Source organism: Catharus ustulatus, chromosome 5 (assembly GCF_009819885.2).
Source record: "Catharus ustulatus isolate bCatUst1 chromosome 5, bCatUst1.pri.v2, whole genome shotgun sequence".
Lineage (NCBI taxonomy): Eukaryota > Metazoa > Chordata > Aves > Passeriformes > Turdidae > Catharus > Catharus ustulatus.
Window position 1 is genome coordinate 71,152,899 of NC_046225.1, and position 19,105 is coordinate 71,172,003.

Here is a 19,105-nt window from a genome sequence, read left to right on the forward strand (position 1 = left end):
GAAAAATCCCCAAACCAGAATTTCATAGCTACATGCTGGTTTTATAACTGATTTTAAAATGTATTGGCCACCAGCTTTCATTACAGGACTCACATGTTGTGTCCTCTCTTGGTGTTTGAGTAGAAGATTCTATTCTTGGTGTCCTGCATAACAACCTCAAGTAGACAAGTCAGAGTGATTTTTTGTTTATTTTTCCTTTAAGCCTAACTAACACCTCACACTGCACATTCCTGGTCACACACAAATGGAACAAACCCAAGGGTTTATCATGAGGTGTGTTTGCAGTGAGATCAACTAGACCATGGTTTTGCTAAGGGTTGGATCAGATGTTTTCTCTACAAAGCTGATACTCCAGAAAGTTTATGAAAGCAGTGCTTTAAAGCATTTCCTGATATCCCATTTTTGAGCAGACAGCCCCTGGTTGTCAGCCCCAGAGCTGCCTGTGTAGCAGAAGTGGTTTGCTGTACAAGGCTGTAGCATGGCAATGAATTCACTAGTTACTCAGAGTGTTCAGTAGCTGTATTTTGTTCTTTTTCCAGTTCATGATACAGAAAGTTCTGAAGAACATGCAGCACTTAGTGAATACATCTATATACAGTCAGCCAGAATTCAGATAAAAATAATACAGCAATCAAAGTGATTATTCTGGCCTGCCAGATACATTGAACAGACTAAAGATGTTTGGTTTTGTTTCTGTTTCTGTTTTTTAATAAAGAAAAGATTAAGACTTTATTCAAGATGTATATCAAGCAGTATAACAAAACCAGCAAAACATCAACCTTTGGAATACTGTTGTAATGGCCATCCTTGTGAGGCATCCAAGTGTACCATTGTATCACACACCTTTTCTACCCATCACAGGAAAGAAATCACACCGAGTGCACAATTATGAGCCTTAAATAGTTTGTCTAAACGCAAATCCCAACGTGTTCTCTGCTAGTTCAAATGTGCTGGATGCAAAACAGGTACCTGAAACTAACAGCAAAAGGGAGACTGTGGGTGAGGAGCACAAGGGTTCATCACGACACGAGGACTCGCTAGCAGCTGGAGGCAGCAGGTTGTTTACAGGAGGAGCATTGTCTTTCTCCAAGCAGCTTTCTCCCTCCTAGCAGGAATAAATTGCCAGATTCTCTTTCCTTCTGTGCTGGGTTTGCACTTCCACAAGGTTTTTAGGTTGATTCATTGCAGGGTGACAGGGACACATGTGAAGTCTGTCTTGTTTTGATGGGATCCTGATTCAGCAGTTGGTGACCACAGGAGCTGCACTGATGCTGACCCTTATGGCAGGAGAGGAGGCACAGAGGGCTGCACTGGGCTGCTCCAGGCTTATTTGTTCATGACTGCATGAGTTTATGGTAAATTGGGGGGGTAATTCACAGGCCTGTTTACCACAGACCATCTCCAGCTGCAGTTCCCTTCCCCTCAGCCTCAATTTTACGTGCTTAAAGTAATGCACATTTCACTGGAGCCTTGAGCTGGGTAAAGGCCATTTCCTAGGGCTGGCCTGTTCTCTTCAGAGTTCCACTCTTCCAGCCCTCTCTGAGACATCAGGACGTGCCTGCTTTCCCTACAGGACTGATGGAAGGGGCCAGCTGCCTGAAAGGCCCCAAAACTGGGCATTTTTAACTTAGCCAGATCTGCTGCTATATTAAACCATCAGCTGAAAGATTGCTTGATTTTAGGAGGGGAGAGCTGGAAGTGCTCAGCCAGCCTGCACAGTCAGAGCTGGAATGGGAAGAGAGCTGAGAACTGCTCCTTTCCAACACATGCCCAGGAAGCATCCATCCATCCATCCATCCATCCTTCCATCCATCATCCATCCATCCATCCATCCATCCATCCATCCATCCATCCATCCATCCATCCATCCTTCCATCCATCATCCATCCATCCATCCATCCATCCATCCATCATCCATCCATCCATCCATCCCTTCATCCATCCTTCATCCATCCATCCATCATCCATCCATCCATCCATCCATTCATTCATTCATCCATTCCTTCATCCATCCATCCCTCCATCCATCCATCCATCCATCCATCCATCCATCCATTCCTTCATTCATTCATTCATCCATTCCTTCATTCCTTCATTCATCCATTCCTTCATTCCTTCATTCATCCATCCATCCATCCATCCATCCATCCATTCCTTCATCCATCCATCCATCCATTCCTTCATTCATCCATCATCCATCCATCCATCCCTTCATCCATCCATTCCTTCATCCATCCATCCATCCATCCATCCATCCATCCATCCATCCATCCATCCATCCGTCCATCCATCCCTCCATCCATCCATCCATCCATCATCCATCCATCCATCCATCCATCCATCCATCCCTTCCTCCTCTCCTGTGCCGGTCCTGCACGCCCTGCTTTGCCAGGAGGGGTCAGCAGCAGCGCAGGAAGGTGACTCACCGAGCCGGGCTGGCTCCTTGGCAGAGGCTCCAGAGAAAAGCTGGAACAAAAGCCTTCAGGGCTGGTGTTTATCCGGAATGAACACTGAACTGACAGGCTGGGGGCAGCCCCTGTAAACAACCTGTGTGAGGAAAGTGAGAAATCAAAGCAAGTGCCCGTTCTCATCTGTACAGAACACTGGAGCACAAGGAGCACAAGTGCACGAGGTCAGGCATTCACGTCTGTCTATCTATACACAAATATACAGCTCTGTTGATAATACATTTTGTCTTTTCCAGAGATATGAAAAGGTTTATTTTTCTCATTTATACAGTGAATGTTTTGAGAGATATAAGGCAACTCCCTTGTCAACATTTCACCTCAGCACTTAAGAAATGCTAAACAGTCAAGTTTACAGTAAAACAGCAGATTAGACGCACATTAAATAGTTTTAGTGATAATCAATGTTAATACAGCGTGTCTGAGATTAGAACTTGTCAGATGTTATGCAGCTCTATGTTGTTGGGTTATTTGGCATAATTGAGTGCAAACTTGTCAGCTTCTTCTTTATCTTACAGCAGCCCGTTGCATAGCAGGGAAACATGGCTTGCTTGCAACAGGATTTTATTTTCTGCTAACAGTGCAGGCAGTTTTTTTATTTCTTTTTAATGTTAGCCAAAAAAAAAAATCAAATAAACTCTAAAGCTGCTTAGAAGTAAAATACATAAGCTTAGCTTCTCAAAGCTTTTGCTGAGTATCTTCCAAGGACTGACTCTTCTGTAACTGCTCTTTAGACAGGTTTGTTTGGGTTTTTATCAAATTTACTTTCTGAAGAATTTTTCAAAATTTGCAAAGTATGACTGAATCAGCATATGTAAAGGAAACAAAATTCTCAGGTAATGAGGCCAAATACTGTGGCAGACACAGGAAATACCTGCTTGCTTTTTTCTTTTCCTAGCCAGGTCAGATAAACATTTCTGTGTGTGCATAATTTATTTCTTTCTTCCCCACACATGTAGGAAGCTGTGGGGGTGACCTCAGGGATCCACCAGATGGGCAGCTGGGATATGGATGCACACCCAGCAGAGAAATGGTTTCAAAGGCCACTTCAGAGTTATCTCCAAGCCTGGCACACTCCAGCTGGCTGTTGGCACCCTGGGCCAGGTGACAGTGACACCATCGAGCCCTGTGCTGACCCATTGGTGATAGCACATCCTACATAACGCTAAATGCTTTTCTAGTCTATGTGACAGGTCCAAGAGCAAACACAAAGGGCCACAGAATTAACTTATGTGTGAATCTCACATGCTCAACACTTACAAGAGACACCAACTTGAAGCACAAATACACAAACCCTACCATGTCTTCCTCTTCTTTTATATTTCTCAGTTATATATGGATACAAATACACCACGCCATCTGCTTCTTGTGGTTCTAACCAAACTCCACGCTACAGGAGAAACTCCAGGCTTCAAAAGCAGCTCAGACCCTCTGCTCATGCAAGCAGAACAGCAGCCCCTCAGCAGCAGAGCAGAGTGCTGGGACTGGCACTGTTGCAGCAGGGGAGAAAGGTGTGTTTTCCCCTGGAAATGCATCACTAAAGCGATTCTGATTTCTGTTGCTGCAGCTTGCTCAAGCCTGGCTTGCTCACACTTTAAAACTCACAGTAGAACACTGGGCCACAAATGGTGGGATCTAGTTCTTCTATGCATCATTTTCCACAAAATACTCTCCTGGCTCAGGCTGATCAAAATTAGGACTCCCCCTTCATTACATTATTGAAACCATTTTTTTCTCTTGCACATCACTTCCTCATCCTCTGTAAGTGGTTCTGTCTCTGTGGGTTTAGCACAATGATTTTCTCAGAACATGTGATTTACTTGCAGAAAAACACAGTTGCAGCTCAGTATTTGCTAACAAATCATGGACATTTTGTACAGTCAAAGTACTTTTGACATTTGTTACATCATTCACAGTCTTGAGGAGGAAGGGAGGAAAGAGAAATCCATGGGTTCTGCAAATCCACTTCATCCATGATAAAGCCATAAATAAATACACTGTCAATGTAGCATCATGAGTAACTGATTACTGTTGTTTCCGCTGGGCATTCACAGAGCAAGAGCTATGCAGACACAAATGAAACTGTAAATGTACACTGTGGGTGGGTGCACACTCTGCAAACCAAACCAGGACCCCTCACCTGCAGGTGCCTGCCAGACTGTCCTGCCCACGTCAGGGACAGACGGCAGCAGCGAGTCCCAGCAGGGCGCGGCGAGAGGAGGGAGAAAGGCCATGGCTGTACAGCAAACACATCCATCCCACTGCTGTTTCCTTGTCATGAACGAGTAGCTCTTTAAGGCAGAAGAGAGACATTCTGTGGATCTTGGTGCTATTGGCTCATTGCACTCACATTGTTTCAGTGGCAGAGGACGAGGTACTTTTCTTCCTGAAGCGAGATCTAAGGGTCCTAGGCGGTGCCTGCAGAAAAGCAAGACACAACTTCAGAGGCATAATAGGAAACATCTTTTCTTTTCCCTTACAACTCACCCATCTTTGTGGGACCTCTGTGACCAGGATCCCATTCCACACATGAAGTAATGCAGAAGTTTTGGCCCTGAAGATCAGTAATGAATGACCAGCTGAGGACTGATCTCTTTAGGAAACCTGTTGTGTACCCAGGTAACATCAACATCTTCCCCTCTTGGTTAAAGGTGTGGCTCAAGATTGCTAATAACTCAACAGCTGAGAGAGCCAGGTCCAACTGGTGTCATTTACAGCAGCTCATGGATCTAGAGATCAAACTGATGGCAGGGAGCCAGTTCTGGTGTCTCCCAGCCCATCCTGCCCTGTCCAACCCATCCACAGCTCCTCTGAGCTCATGGCATTACAAAGCTGAAGGGGTCCCCAAGGTGAAACACACCAGGCCCATAATTCTCATGAGGCAGAACTCTTTAAATTCACCCTCTTGCTTGGGAAAGAGGCCAGACAAAATCTGCTGAAATTGTTTTAAAAACCAACTATTGGAATTTGCTGCCTTGTAGTCAGCTGGTGCAGAGCTTTTACAAGGAGCCCTGACTGCTCAGGAGGAGGCAGACAACTCCATGAATTTGGTTTCCTGTGGTTAACCCTGTCCTCCAGACTCAGACATATTAGTTAGGCTAGCAAATCAATGACAGAAAAAGCCCCAATCTGCAGTGCCTACTTCTCTCAGAAGAGCTCTGGTGTGGCATTGTGCCTCATGAGCTTCACAACAAGAAATGGTTATCAGATGTTGTAACAGAGCCCTGTCACTGCATCAAATAACACTGCAAGGTGTGGTAGACTCTGCTACCTCATTTACATAAATATCCAAAGCCTTGTTTTCTTAAGAGCTTTATTCTATATTTACTTGTAAGGGCCTGGCAGCACCAAAGCAAGGACTTTGTCATTTCTGTTTTACAGGACTTTCAAACCCAAGACCATGCCATATTTCTGCATTCCCATGATGCAGCAAGATATAAATATTCATATAGACAAGGGACTGCAGCACAGTGAGGTTTTGTTTAGACTCCACCTAAATCTCCATTTTTTTAGCTTGACCATAAACCAAAGTAGTTTCTCATAGAGATGGGATTAATGCAACACTTCACCCCATTTTCCTGAAATCTTACCCCAGGTGCTCATGGTGAATCCCCAGCAGCACAACAGGTCTGGATGGGATGGCTGTGCCCAGAAAGCACAGCTGGAGCAGAGGTGAGGAGCAAAGCTGCTGTGCATGGCAGTAAAGATCCCACAGCACACCTGACTCTGAGCTGCTGGCTCAGAGCAGCTCTGTGAACCAGGAGCCCAGGGACACAGCCAGACAGTGAGAGCAGCACCTCCTGCAGCCTGGGAGGAGGCTGCTCTTTGGGAAACCATGTCAAATAGTTAATGGACAGCAAAGCTGTCATTAACTGCACAGCCAAGACTCTTAAATGGGACATGGACAGCTCTGCCTCCTTTGGGAGGCCACTGGGCAGCTCTGGGAGCAGCTGGAGTGGCTGCACCTTTCCATAGCAGCCCTGACTTTGGTGAAAGCCCCCACAGGCAGGACAGCCCAGCAGAAGGGATTGCACCTGCTGACCACACCACATCTCTGCTCCCTCACACTGAGCCAAGGGAAAGAGGGAACAAACTCAGCTGTCCACAGGTGGAGACCTCAGCTGGCTGTGGCTCATCCACCCTGCCCAGATCTGAAGGACTCTCTGCCTACAGCATCTCCCACTGAGGTTTTATTTCCTCCATAACAAAACGTTGCTAAAATTTTGGCAAATCACAGAGTGAGATCTGCATTTCCTTTAGTTATTTCGTTTCCATGAAGCAACTTAGAGTGCATTTAGTGAGTTTAGACCAAAGAGAGGTTTGTTCAGTTGAAGATTCCAGTTGAAAAATGAAGGAATGTCATAGAAGGAGGAGCCTTGACAATATGGAAGTACCTCAAGGGGTCGATCCTTCTTTTTGGGCCTTTTGTTCATGGATGCACAATCATTCTCTTCATCATCTGAGAACACTGAGCCTTTTGTTTCACAGTTTGTCTCAGGTGGCTTCTCATACCTAATGTCCACACTTATTTCACCTATTTAACACAGCCATTTGCAGCCTAAATGTGAAGACACGGGATGAGGAAATCAGTGATGGTTTGATTCACACAAACGTCACTCACTGCAAAGCCATGCATCTTCAGGGATTAATGACACAAGGGTCACACATCACACTCTAAAAACAGCAGCTGTGGGGTTAGAAATCAAAAGGCTCTTGTTTACAAAGCCACTATAAAGTCTATTTTGATTATTTTCCATGGAATTGAGACTAAATTCATAGCCTCTGATGTTTGGGAGGTTTACACTAGAAAGACTGTTTATTTACTCAAGGATAAACAAAACAACTGATTTCTTGAATTGCTGGTTCCATCCATAGCTCCTGCATCTACTGCTTCCTCTAGAAGACTCCAAATGGGTGTTGAAGTCCTCTGGTTAAGCACAGAGAGACCTGCCTGGGATGCAGAAATAGGAAACACAGCATCACTTACAGACTTGAAACTGGGAGTGGTCAAGGCAAGCACTCAGTCTGAGATCCACTGAAGTTCACAAAAAGCTTCACCAGGCATTGAATGGACACCCAGCAAGGGGTGTGTTGCTGGAAAGCCAGTGCAGGGAAAAGTCTCTTTTCTGTCCCTCTGGAGCAAATGTGTGGAGCATTAGCTCTGCTGATGGACCTGAAGGCAGTTTATTGCCCTATAGCTACAGACCACAAACACTTGGTGGTTCTTACCCTTGTAACTTATGGCACAATCTTTGTGGGACTGGTTGTGTTACACAACACAATCCACTTTCTGCCTAAATACATTCAGTAAATGAGAAATAAAAATGAATATTTTTAATGACCAGTCCAAAGCAAGAGATAGAGAAGAGGAAACTCAACATGACCAAGTTTCCTGCTCCCCATTTTCTTACCAGCAAGGCTGGAGGTTTCTCTGTTTAATTGAGAAGGCTTTTTTGATTCTGAAATATGGCAGGAGTGGAACTATTTGCTGTTTAGGGATCACTAATCAGAATAACTGAGTCTATACTTTGTTGCATGAACATACACAGAAATAATGCTCTGTGCTTCTTGTCTCAGCCTGTCTGTAAGAGTCTTCTGGACCAAAGACTAAACCCCAAAGACTGAAACCAAAAACAGTTCTTAAACATCTAATACTTACTAATCCCTTTAGATTCTTAAAGCCAAAAAGAACTGAATTCTTCGATAGCTCTTTCAATTGGGTAACAGAGAGAGGGGAAATGATTTGGCTACAGCAACACCACGAGTCATGAGCAGGTCACTGGGGCTCTCTCAGTGCCAAATTAAAGTCAGCAGCTAATTGCTCTCAGCCCACAGGATGCAGCTGCTGCTCAACATCAGCCTGTGCACACCATCCTCTGCCCATTGACCCCATGTTTCCACCCCTTTATCACCATTCACATGGGCAGGCTGGAAGACACTACTGCAGGTTTTCAGGAAGAGCTGGATACTGACTTTTACCCCAGTTGTGCTGAAGATGTTGAAAGGCACGTTGCAGAGAGGCCCAGGATAATGCTGAAATGTTTCTCTTCTATGCTGGACTGTAGTGTGAAATCTGCATTCTGGGGAGAATTTAATGTGCTCTAGATCACATGGTAAAACAGTACAGGAATGTTTTGGTTCACTATTTTATCCCTCCACTTGGGAAGTGATCTATCCAGGAGCAGCCTAGCTTAGACCCTCCTTGGATGTAGAAGCTGTTCTTTGCTGCCTGCCTAAGCCAAATCAAAATTTAGTCAAGTTTAGTAGAAGTAAAAGGCCAGGACCTGTTTTAATGGCATCACTGAGGTTTGCACAGTGGCCCAACAACACATTTCAGTCATGTGCCACTGAGAGCAGACAGGGGCTTTCACCAGGGAGAAAGGGGACAGGATAGAGGGGTGTTGGAGCCCCAGAGTTAGGGTGTTCAGTGACCAGAATGAGGAGACACTGCCTGCTGAGGCTGAGTGGACAGAATCATGAAAATGTGCCCTGCTCCCATTCTACAACCAGCCACTCCCCTGGAAAAAGAGACAGAAGGAACTGCCAGCCTGATCATGCTTCTGTGAATCCCATGGTTTTGCAGCATACATTGCTTTCTTCATTACTGTTCTCTCTCTTAAATTAGATGCTGGGCAAAAAAAGATACCCAGAGAGCTCTGCCACCCATGTCACCTCCACAGCAGGTACAGTCTCCTGCAGGCTTTTCCCTTCTCCCCATCAGTCCAAGCAGCACATCCATGTCCTGAAGCTGCTTCCATGTAGATCAAGGGGAAGCTCAGCCTCCAAGTTGGCACATGCTGCTTTGATCCCTGCAGCTGGAAGGTCTGAGAAGTTCACTGGAAGTTGGGCTGATGCCTTCTTCTTCCCTGCTCCATGTTGTTGTGAATGGGACACTGAAAACCAGCCAAATGGGGAGCAGTTTTGCTTCAGCCTCACTGAACTGGAAAAAGGAAGAAGATTGGCTATCCCAGGCTCTTCCACTACTCTTGTGGCCATTGATGAGAACAGATCTTGAATATACATGGCACTTTCCTTAAGACCTGGAACAAGAAGGGAGGATCCCTGCCCATCCTGCCTTGGGAAAGTCATCTGTATTGTGAGCAACCCAAGCTCGTATTGATCTGCCAGTCTTTGGGGTGCTAGACTTTGTCCCACATTTGTAGAAGCATTCTGCTCTTGTGGGATGGCAGAGAACTTATCCCCAAAGAGTGGCTGCTGTGTGAGCCACAGCTCTGAAATTGCTATTTTTTGTGAATATGGTGATGACATGGTAAAAAACTGATTTTCTGACACCAAGAGAGTGAATAACAATGTAAAGCAGGGGGTTAACCAGAAGAACAAACACACATGTGAGGAACTGGTGAGAAAGAATAAGGTTTAAGGTGAATGAAAGGGTTCTGGGACACCAAGGTTTGTTTCCAGAGAAGGTAAAGACTGAGGAGCAAAACATATTGTCAGGGCTGGAGCATGTGTTTTGAGGACAGCACTTGGCCTTGGATGATCCCTGTGTGTTTCTAAGAGCCATCTTTATGATCAGCAGGGCCTCAGGTCATTATCAGATGTCCCCAAAGCAGCAGAGTCAGCAGTGAGTGCTGCTCCAGGAAAGCAGCCAACAGCCCAGGGACTGTCACAGCCAGGAGGTGGCTGTGTAAAAACATGGACTGTACACCAGACCTTTGCTCTGACTCTGTTTGGGAGACTCTCACTCCCCATCCCAGGGCAGGCTGTGTTTCAGGTATCTCCACCTGTTACATTTATGACTCCACATCTTTGTATGAAGGGGCTGAATTGCTGCAGAAGTGGGAAACAGGCTGGTGTACAAACACCTTTTCAGTGCAGAGACCAGATTACACTGCTCTCTCCACTAAAGCAAGACAGAATCTGACTGTAAACAGCCTAAGGAAATGGACCCCTTAATTCCAGTTCCTATCATTCCATCGTAATTCCTCCCAAGGGAACTGATACAGCCAACATATTGTGTGGGAAGCCTGGACACATTTCAAGTTTAGGTAGGCATTTGAATGCTCTGCAGACTTGAGATCTGAGCTGTTAATGCAGCTCAGGGAAAAACCCAGCATGGACCAGGAAATGTAGGGCCAGATCATTGCAATCTTTGATCTCTGTGATTCAACAAGGCTAAGAAATTTCACTTGCAAAACTCTTTCTGCAGCAATATCTGGGATTCACTGTGCTGTTTTTTTCAGCAATCACTTTGGTTCAGACTCTGGTCCATGCTCCCAAGTAAATCTTTAGCAAATTCCTGTGGATTTTCATGAGTACAGAAGAAGTCAGGACCTGGCCCACCCTAAGTGCAAGTGAACAAATCACTTTGACCTAGATCCTCTGAAAAATCTGGACACTTGAGTACAGTTACAGTGGGAATCAGGCAACTTTGACACTGGACATGCCCTTATTTTGCTAGGAACAATAATTCTTTCTCCCATCACTGAAATTCCTTGGGAGCAGTGGGGAAAACCACAGTCACAGACTACACAAACCAAGAGAGAGGTATTGTATGTTTGTAATGGAAGTAAAGTCACTCCAAAGTGAAGCCTTCCCAGGGGATCATTCATACAAAGAGGTTTGCACACCACTTAGGAAGTACAGGAGAAGAGACATTTATTATACGATGGCCATCAGCTTCTTTCCCCTGCAACAAAGATAAATTCACCATCATTTCCAAAACACATTGACCCAAGTCCTGTACTTCCCCAAAAGTTTTCATCGCCAAACCAAGGAGTTAGGAGCAGCCAACTACAACAGCACACACTGCCCAGGAGCCACCAAACAGACATCCTTTCCAAAGCTGGAGTCAAATGCAACCAAAGCAAACAAGCCTAATCACATCAACAAAGTCATCCGTTAATGAAAACACATCCCACAAATGCGTGAGTTGTTAAGTGCTACTCTATTCCAAACACCTCAGAGGAAAATTCATGCAATCTGTAACACTTACATCAGAGTCCCATAATATTTACATAGAGAAAAAGAAAGAATAAACTGTTAGGAGAAAACATTTGGGTGCAGAGGGGGAAGTAACATTGTTTCAGAACACAGACATATTCATCTTTGCTTTTATCATATCTGTAATTCAGCTGGAGTTTATTAAACAACAATTAATGTTTTAACTTTCTGCTGGTAAAATGCAAATGTACTTGAAAACTACCGATTTTCTGTGATTTTTTTTTTCTTCCCTGAAATAGTCAAAATAAATGAAATTATTTTTAAATCTCAAAAAGAAAATCACAAATTTGTATTAAGAAATAACAGTGCAAAGTAATGCAAACCAGCAAATCTGCTTCAGTATTTAGTAAAGGGAAATTTTAAGGAATAAAATGCCTAGAGCAACAGAAAATTGTTGTTTGTTCTTTAAGTTCAATAAGGTTAAAAAATAATCCTCCAAATGAGAGCTGGAAGCAAACTTGGCTGAGAACCAAAATAAAACCACCTATACCATTTGACTGAATTAGTTCAGAGATGTACAATCATCCCCCTTGACACAAAGTCAATTAGTGATTTTAAAGCACTTTCCACTGTAATAACTCTGGGCACTTTTTAGCACACCACAAAGAAGGGCTTGGATTCAGCTAATAGACTGATAAGGTGATTTGTTTAAAGCACAATTAAATGCATGTCCCAGCCAGGTCCTTGGTGAGCTGCACTGCTGGTTGTGTGTGATCTGTCACCTCGTGGAGCACAGCCCTGCAGTGCACACCAAAGCCAGACCCATTCATCACCAATGTCCCTGCACATTTCTTACACTGCCTAAGGCTTCTGATCAGCATTTTAGCATTAAATGCCCCTTCAAATACTTGCAGTCCCAACAATTCTCCTGATATACAATTGATCCTTCAATTCATGATATATTTATTCTCCACAAGAATTAAAATGGTTTCTCCTTCTCAACCATGCCCCAGGTCTTTGCAACAGCACCTAAGAGACATTAGTTGAGAAAACACCACCAAACACAATTTTGTTGCTTCTTAAATGCCGGTCCCAAGCAAGATTGTTTAATATCAAGCAGCATTTCAGCATTTGCCAAGCACTGCCAAAAGACAAACAGATATCCCTGGAGATTTTCACCCTGTCCTCTCTGAAAGGGAAAAAGAGCTCTTACATAATTGTACCACTGTTCCTGAGTGCTGCAGCCTGACTTTCCACGGAACACAAAGGAGATAAATCAGAAACTCGGGTAAAGACCTGGAAGGAGTTCCACCAGCAAAGGCCTGGCCCTGAACAAAAGCAAAGGAGCTGGCATAGGAGCTGTCAAAAAGGTGTGCTGGAGTACATCTGTCAAACAGGCTTATACTGCAGTGAAGCTGCCCAGAGCAGAGGAGGATGAATGTCCTGAATGCATCAATGCTCTGTCATGTGCAGACCATGAGGCCAGTGAGGTGATCCAAGTGGGCAGGGAAGGGCTCAAGAGCTTCAGCACAGAGAAACCCAGCACTGCTGACAGCAGCAGAGGAGCCATCAGCAGCCAGCCCACCACCACTGCTGGCAGGGACAGCTCCAGCTCAGGCTGTGCTCAGCCTGGCCTTCAGCTCTGCAGAAATGCACACTCCATGGCACCTGCAGCCCCCATCCTCATGACACCTTCTCTCAGGATGCCATCTAGGGAGCAGAATGCTTGGGCTTCTGCTCCACCAGCCTGAGCTCTGTGGAGGTTTCTGTGAGTCAGACAGGGAAATAATTGAGCTTGACCTGCAAGAGCATTAAGACAACTGCTCCTGCCAAAAAGACTGCACCAAGGCTCTGTAGCAGCTTTTAAAATCCCTGCTTGAGGAAAGACTTGACTATCTGCCCATTTAGATTATAAACTCCTTGGAAATAAGTGCTGTTAATGATGGCACTCTGAAATTTGCTACACTAAAGTTTGCACCAAGAAAAGATGAGTGCCAGTAGCTCAAGGCAACTTAGTCCTAGCTAAACAAAATTAGATTCTCTCTTCCTCCAGCTTTTTGTGGCACTGTAAAATGTTCACATGACATAGTCAGCTCTCCAAGCTACCAAAGATGCACTTACAAAGGAGCATTTTAATGGCAGGCCACTGTCTGAGAGTGCATTAATGCATCTATTGCCTTGGAGACAGAGAAAGAGCAGCCTGTGGAAGCAGAATGAGCCCTCTGTGACACAGAGCCTCGGCACGTCCCTATTGACATGGACTGAGGGCCTGGATTATGTTGGAGATGGGGCAGGAATAGTAAAACAAGCCAATGTGAAAGACAGGGCAAGCAATTTCAACAAGATCAAAATTAATTTGGGTCCAATTCATAAACATATTGGACTGATTGCTGCTCTAGCATCATTAAATGACTTTCCTAAGATTACCTCATGACTCTTAAGCCCATAAGGATTCAGTGATTCTTTTTATAAATACCACTTTGAAGTCAAATCCATAAAATAGGTTTAGGCTAAAATTAGAAGGGTTCTAATAAAATGCCCTGTGAATACAAGTGTTTCATGGTTGCTTCAACAGATTCCCACCTTAAACATGCTTCCCTGTCCTGCACAATGGCACATTCACCCAGAAAAGGAAGGGTAACAAATCAAATGTGAGGGTGAGTTTGCCACCCAGGGAGGGTGCAAGGAGGCTGTGTCAGGCTGGAGCCACCAGCTCCAAGCACCAGCACTGCACAGGGCTCTGGCACCAGGTGCAGGGCTGTGGGAAGGCACAGGTGGCTGCAGCATGGTGGCAGCACTGTGATCCTTCAGTCCTTCTGCTGCTGTCTCCAGGTTGATTCGTGTGCAAAATAAACACAAAGCATATGAGTTGAGAAGGAGTTACAAAGGTCTTTTGCTTCCACCAACATGAGACACTGCCAGCCTGTATTTCTTTTTTCTCCCCAGACAAGTTGCTTGGCAGCCCCATCCTCTTGCATGCCCAAATTGGAGTTCTCCCACTCCTTTCATCTGTCACTGGGAAAAAATGCAGAAGTGACATGTCTGGGCTCTTAGCAACCGAGCTAACTGGCACAGCACTGAGAAGACCACCAGCAACTAAACCATTCACTGCACTCCCATGTTTGTAAACACAATAAACGCTGGGGACAGTGGGGACATTTTTCAGAAATGCTTCTGCCAGAGACTGAATCAGGGATTGTCAGTTCATTTTGTCATACCAGGGTCTGCTGCTGGGTTTTGCTACATACCCTGTTCACCTCAAACACAAATGTCCTCACCACTACTGGAGAAATATGCACCAAACCTTAGGGAACAGAGCAAAACAGGGCTGGGACTGACAAGGTTTTGCTCTTGCTGCATTCCCAGTGGATTTACACCTGCTCTGGGGGACATGGGGCAGAGGAGTTGCTCTGCACAGCAAGGACATGGCACATCCTCTAGAAGAGAAAGGAATGAAGTTCTTCTCCAGGGAAAAAGTCCCCATCCTTGGGTAACACAGGTCAGTATGGCGAGAAGCACTGCGATTCCTGCCATCAGCACACACACAGCTCCCAAACCCACCACAGACTGGCCTTCCCCTGCTTTGTCCCCCTGGTGTTAGGAAACCCAGTGAGCAAGAGCATCAGGAGCAAGCCAGGCTGGGAAATGCAGCCATGCCCAAAAGGGATGCATGGATACCAGGACACAGGAAATCCAGCACTCACCTCTGAGGAGTCGGCATACCGAGCAACACGTGCACACTGAAAGAGGAGCTGAGCATTAGGAACTCATCAGGTGAAGCCACTCACTCTTAGAAAACACTTGGAACCATTTTGGAGTGGACTTCAAGGCCCTTGTGTGCACAGGGAGATGAGTGTCTCCACTGAGCAGCATGGAGCACAGACTCAGGAATGTGCCTCATCCCAGGCTGTGTCCATGTGGGTGAGAAGCATGGGGTTAGGCAGAGTTCCCTGGGGCTGTTCTTGGAGCACTGAACAGAAGGAACTCCTGACTGGAGGGATCTGGGAGTGTGGATAAGCAATGGGAGCATGGATGCATAACCCAGGGCAAAAGGCTGTATGATAACAAATGCAGGGTGCAGTACTGCAGTTTGTAAGGCTGTGTGCCTGGATTTTTTCAGTAGATTAAGAATTCTTGTGGAAGAAGTCTGGCTGCTGCAACCACTCATACAGCTTCTAAAGAAAACTATCCACACATCCCTGATCTTCCTAAACCAGGAGGGTCCTTCAGAATTAATATCCTGATGGAATTGCCATGAGAATGAAAGCAGCCAAGGGAATTGCATTGCACTCTTCAGTGAAAGCAGCTGATTTGTAACTGTTCAATAATGTGTGATGTTTACAGTTTCATCTTGAGCACAGTTTGTGTTCCAGGAAATAGCCTAAATTTCGAGCTTGAGCCCTTCAACACTTACAGTGGCATCAATGACTCCACATTAAAGAAAGTTTTTGAAGAACAAAAGGGCCTGAGTTTTGTGTGATTTTTTTTTTAGTTATGATTATCCTGCACTGGAGACACTGGAAATTCTTCCATAGTTTCACAGTCATTTAAAAGCAGCACTATTTACAGCAGATGTTCCACTGTCCCTTGCACTCTGGCCTCTGTCCTCCTTGTCCCATTGCTGATGTCTGTGCTGCAGCTCTCTACTGACTTGAGGATCAAGAGCAACCTGGAAGCAAGGGATAGCATTTAACTTGAACCAAATCCTTGACTGGGGTCAGCATGTAAAAATAAGATTTAAATGTATCCAAAGGAAAAGACAGATGGGCCAGAGGCAAGCAAATGGGTTATACCCTTTTAGTGGGAGAGCTGCCTCATATTGCTGTGAAACTATGGGCTTCCTCAAGAGATCTGCTGTGGGTTCAGCCTCTGATTTTACACAGAAAGAAGTTGATCACAGTTTTAAAGCAGTTTATTCTCTGGGAGTTCAGACAACATATATCTGGCTTGTTGTCACATATCTTTCTGGTTGATGTGGACTGAATATCCAAACACATCCTGACTGCTGATGTTCCCCCACCTTTGTTCTCTACTGCAAAGCCTTTGGTCCTTCAGCACAAGACCAAAAAATCAGCTTTGATTCTCTCCTGCTCCAAGGAATGGAGAGTATCAGAAAGCACACTGTCCATTTCTGCTTTGAAATCATTCCAGATAAGAATGATCTTAGCCTGGGACAAGCTTAAGCAGAAAGAACACTGGGTTTAGGCAATACATAGGGTGGCTCCATTGTTTGTGATCCTCTGTCCCAGGCAGCATCAGCTCTGGACACTGACTGTCCTGTGATGCAACACAAATCAAGGCAATACTACAAGGTTAAAAAGTGCAAAAGCTCCTGTTAATAAAAACAAGTCTGTATGTGGATTGTTACTGGACAGCTGCCAGAACAACAGGATTCCCCTGAAAAATATTTGGAGACACTGTTCTGGAATTTACAGTTTTCCATAACAATGCACAGCCACATGACATTTACAGCTCCCAAAGGAAAGAGGCAGTTCTGCCTGTGGAAAAAACACAGGTTGGAACGGGCATGGAAGTAAAATGTCACAGTCCATCATCTGGGTGACAAGGACAATAAACTGAGAAATGCTGAACCAAGAGTGGAGTGAAAAATGAAGAGGTGGTGAGCCTGCTATGTGGGGAAAGGGGATCATTGTCCTTGGTGCCCATCAAAGGGAGGTGTGCACATTTCCCTGGAGCTGATGCCTCACAGGATGTTTGTGGGGTCAGCAGCCACCCACAAACCATGGCAAAAGCAGCCTCTGCCTCTTCCTGGCACCTGGGTGTGGCTTTTGGCTGGGTGTGAGGAGGGGGAGAAGGGTCTTTGTGTGGGATGGGTGTGAACACACCTAGAGCCCACTGTGTGCAGAAGGACAATCTCACAGCAGAGCTGCACAATGGACAGGCACCACTGAAAGGCAGCAAAGACAGCAAATGGTAGAGGGGAAAAAATATAGCAAAGGGTAGAGGAAAAGGAGAAATTCCCCTTGTCTCAAAAGCAACTCCTGCTCATTCTATTTTTTGGCCTCATAACACACTCTTCAGCAGGCAAAAAAACCCCTTTGCTGTATCTGCATGAGATCATCACAAAATGCCAAGCTCTTCACACAGTACTTTGTGTCAAGAGGGGATTCAAAGAATCACAAATCCATCTAAGCAGCACCATTCACATTGCAAAAATAACAACAGTAGAAACAAAACAGACTGAGTGTTTGTGTAGCCTGGTCCTACAGCCAGCTTTTGGCTACAGCCACAGCCCACTGGTGTCAGGACAGGCTTTTCATATTCTTCATGGGCTTGGAAACATGCCCAAGAGTTGTGAAACCAGAACCTGAACTGCTGCTGGTGCTCACAGGAGGACTAGAGGGTTTAAAACCAACAAAACTGAATTTTAGCACTCCCTTCCATGTGCAAAAGACAAGAGACCTCTCTCCTTCACTTGGCCTCATAATCATTTTATATCAGCTGTCACATCTGCTCTTAAACATGGTCACACAACAGGATTGAAACCAGCAACACCAAATTCCACACCAGGTCTGGCTGTGTTCCCACTGTTTAGGGAATGGAACTTATATAAACAACTCTAAGCTCAGCCTGAAGAGCCCTCTCTTCTCTTTGCCTCACTGCTCTAGGTCAGAGTTTGCTTCCACACACCATTTGTTCTGCAGCAAAGCTGGCTGGAGGAACTTCCAGTTCCTGGCCTCTTGATCTCATATCTCCCTGAAAGTCTCCCAAAACAGAGATCTTGGACACTTTCAACAAGGTAGACTAGCACATTGGCTCAAACTAAAAATAATCCCTCAAAAATAGTACAAGAAAGTATTTTTTTAACATATCAAAATCAGGATTTCTTCCTCTGAGTTCTACTGGACAGCTTATTCCATTTATACCTTAATTCTAACCATGTGAGTTTCAGAGCTCTCATCAGAAAGCAATGGTGTTCTAGGTGTGCTTTTCTTTCTTGAGTGCTTCATCTAAAATTCTGTAATAGCAGGGCTATTACCCCTGAGAAACTGAACTCTGCTGTCCTATCAGCCAAAGAAAATACACCAGGTAAGAACAGGACTCTGGGTTCTTCACTGTGAGAATAACCTTTAAGCCCAGTCCTCAGCTAATTCCCTCAATTAGTGTGGTCACAAAGAGATCAAGGAGCAGGCACAATTCTAGCTGGCAGCAGTCAAGGACAATCAACATAAGCCTTCTTTGAATTATATAAAACCTTAGGTTTTGTTTTGGGAATCATTATCCTCCTATTTTAAGGTTTCTTTTAAAACACTTGCAAAAGGAAAGGGTAAGATGTTTCCTTTTTTGTTAGTTCTTTTTTCAGTTCTGCTAACATAATTTGTGGATTGGCAGTGGGACTAGGATGGAATGAAAAAAGAGAGGGAAATACCTCTAAACAGCAAAAATTATCAAAACAAAGATATTTACTCTAAGTCTGCTTTGAGGGACAGGTCACTGATATAAGAGGTGATAGAGCATCAGATAAATAGAAGCAGGTTCTGGAATTCTTAAGAAAAGTTGGCTATTTAAAATGTGAACACCCTCATGCCAAACACATGGTCTGGGTCATTTTTGCTGACTCCACCTGATGTCACACACACCATCTCCGAAGCAGGGAAAAAACAGAGGAGTTCAATGTTACTGTGAGGCAGTGGGGACATCTGAGAGGGCCATTTATGTCATCTGAGGGCTCTGAGACAGGGGACAGGGCTGTGTGTCAGCTGTTCTGTAGTGAT

General features: G+C 44.9%; 1 protein-coding gene across 2 annotated transcripts in view; it reads right to left on the reverse strand.

The window, feature by feature from the left end:
- Positions 1–2,721: 2,721 nt before the first annotated feature.
- The window catches only part of REEP1 (receptor accessory protein 1), a 64,232-nt gene continuing 47,848 nt past the window's right edge, over positions 2,722–19,105 (reverse strand). Inside the window, exons 7-9 of one of the 2 annotated variants that reach the window (XM_033060086.1) lie at positions 15,074–15,109; positions 6,860–6,999; positions 3,958–4,883 (exon numbers count right to left, since the gene is read on the reverse strand). In XM_033060086.1, the coding sequence (XP_032915977.1) occupies positions 4,812–4,883; positions 6,860–6,999; positions 15,074–15,109 (248 nt within the window). In that variant the 3' untranslated portion in view covers positions 3,958–4,811. Of the gene's footprint in view, positions 4,884–6,859; positions 7,000–15,073; positions 15,110–19,105 lie in introns of both variants that reach the window. The other variant, XM_033060085.1, reaches the window with a different exon arrangement.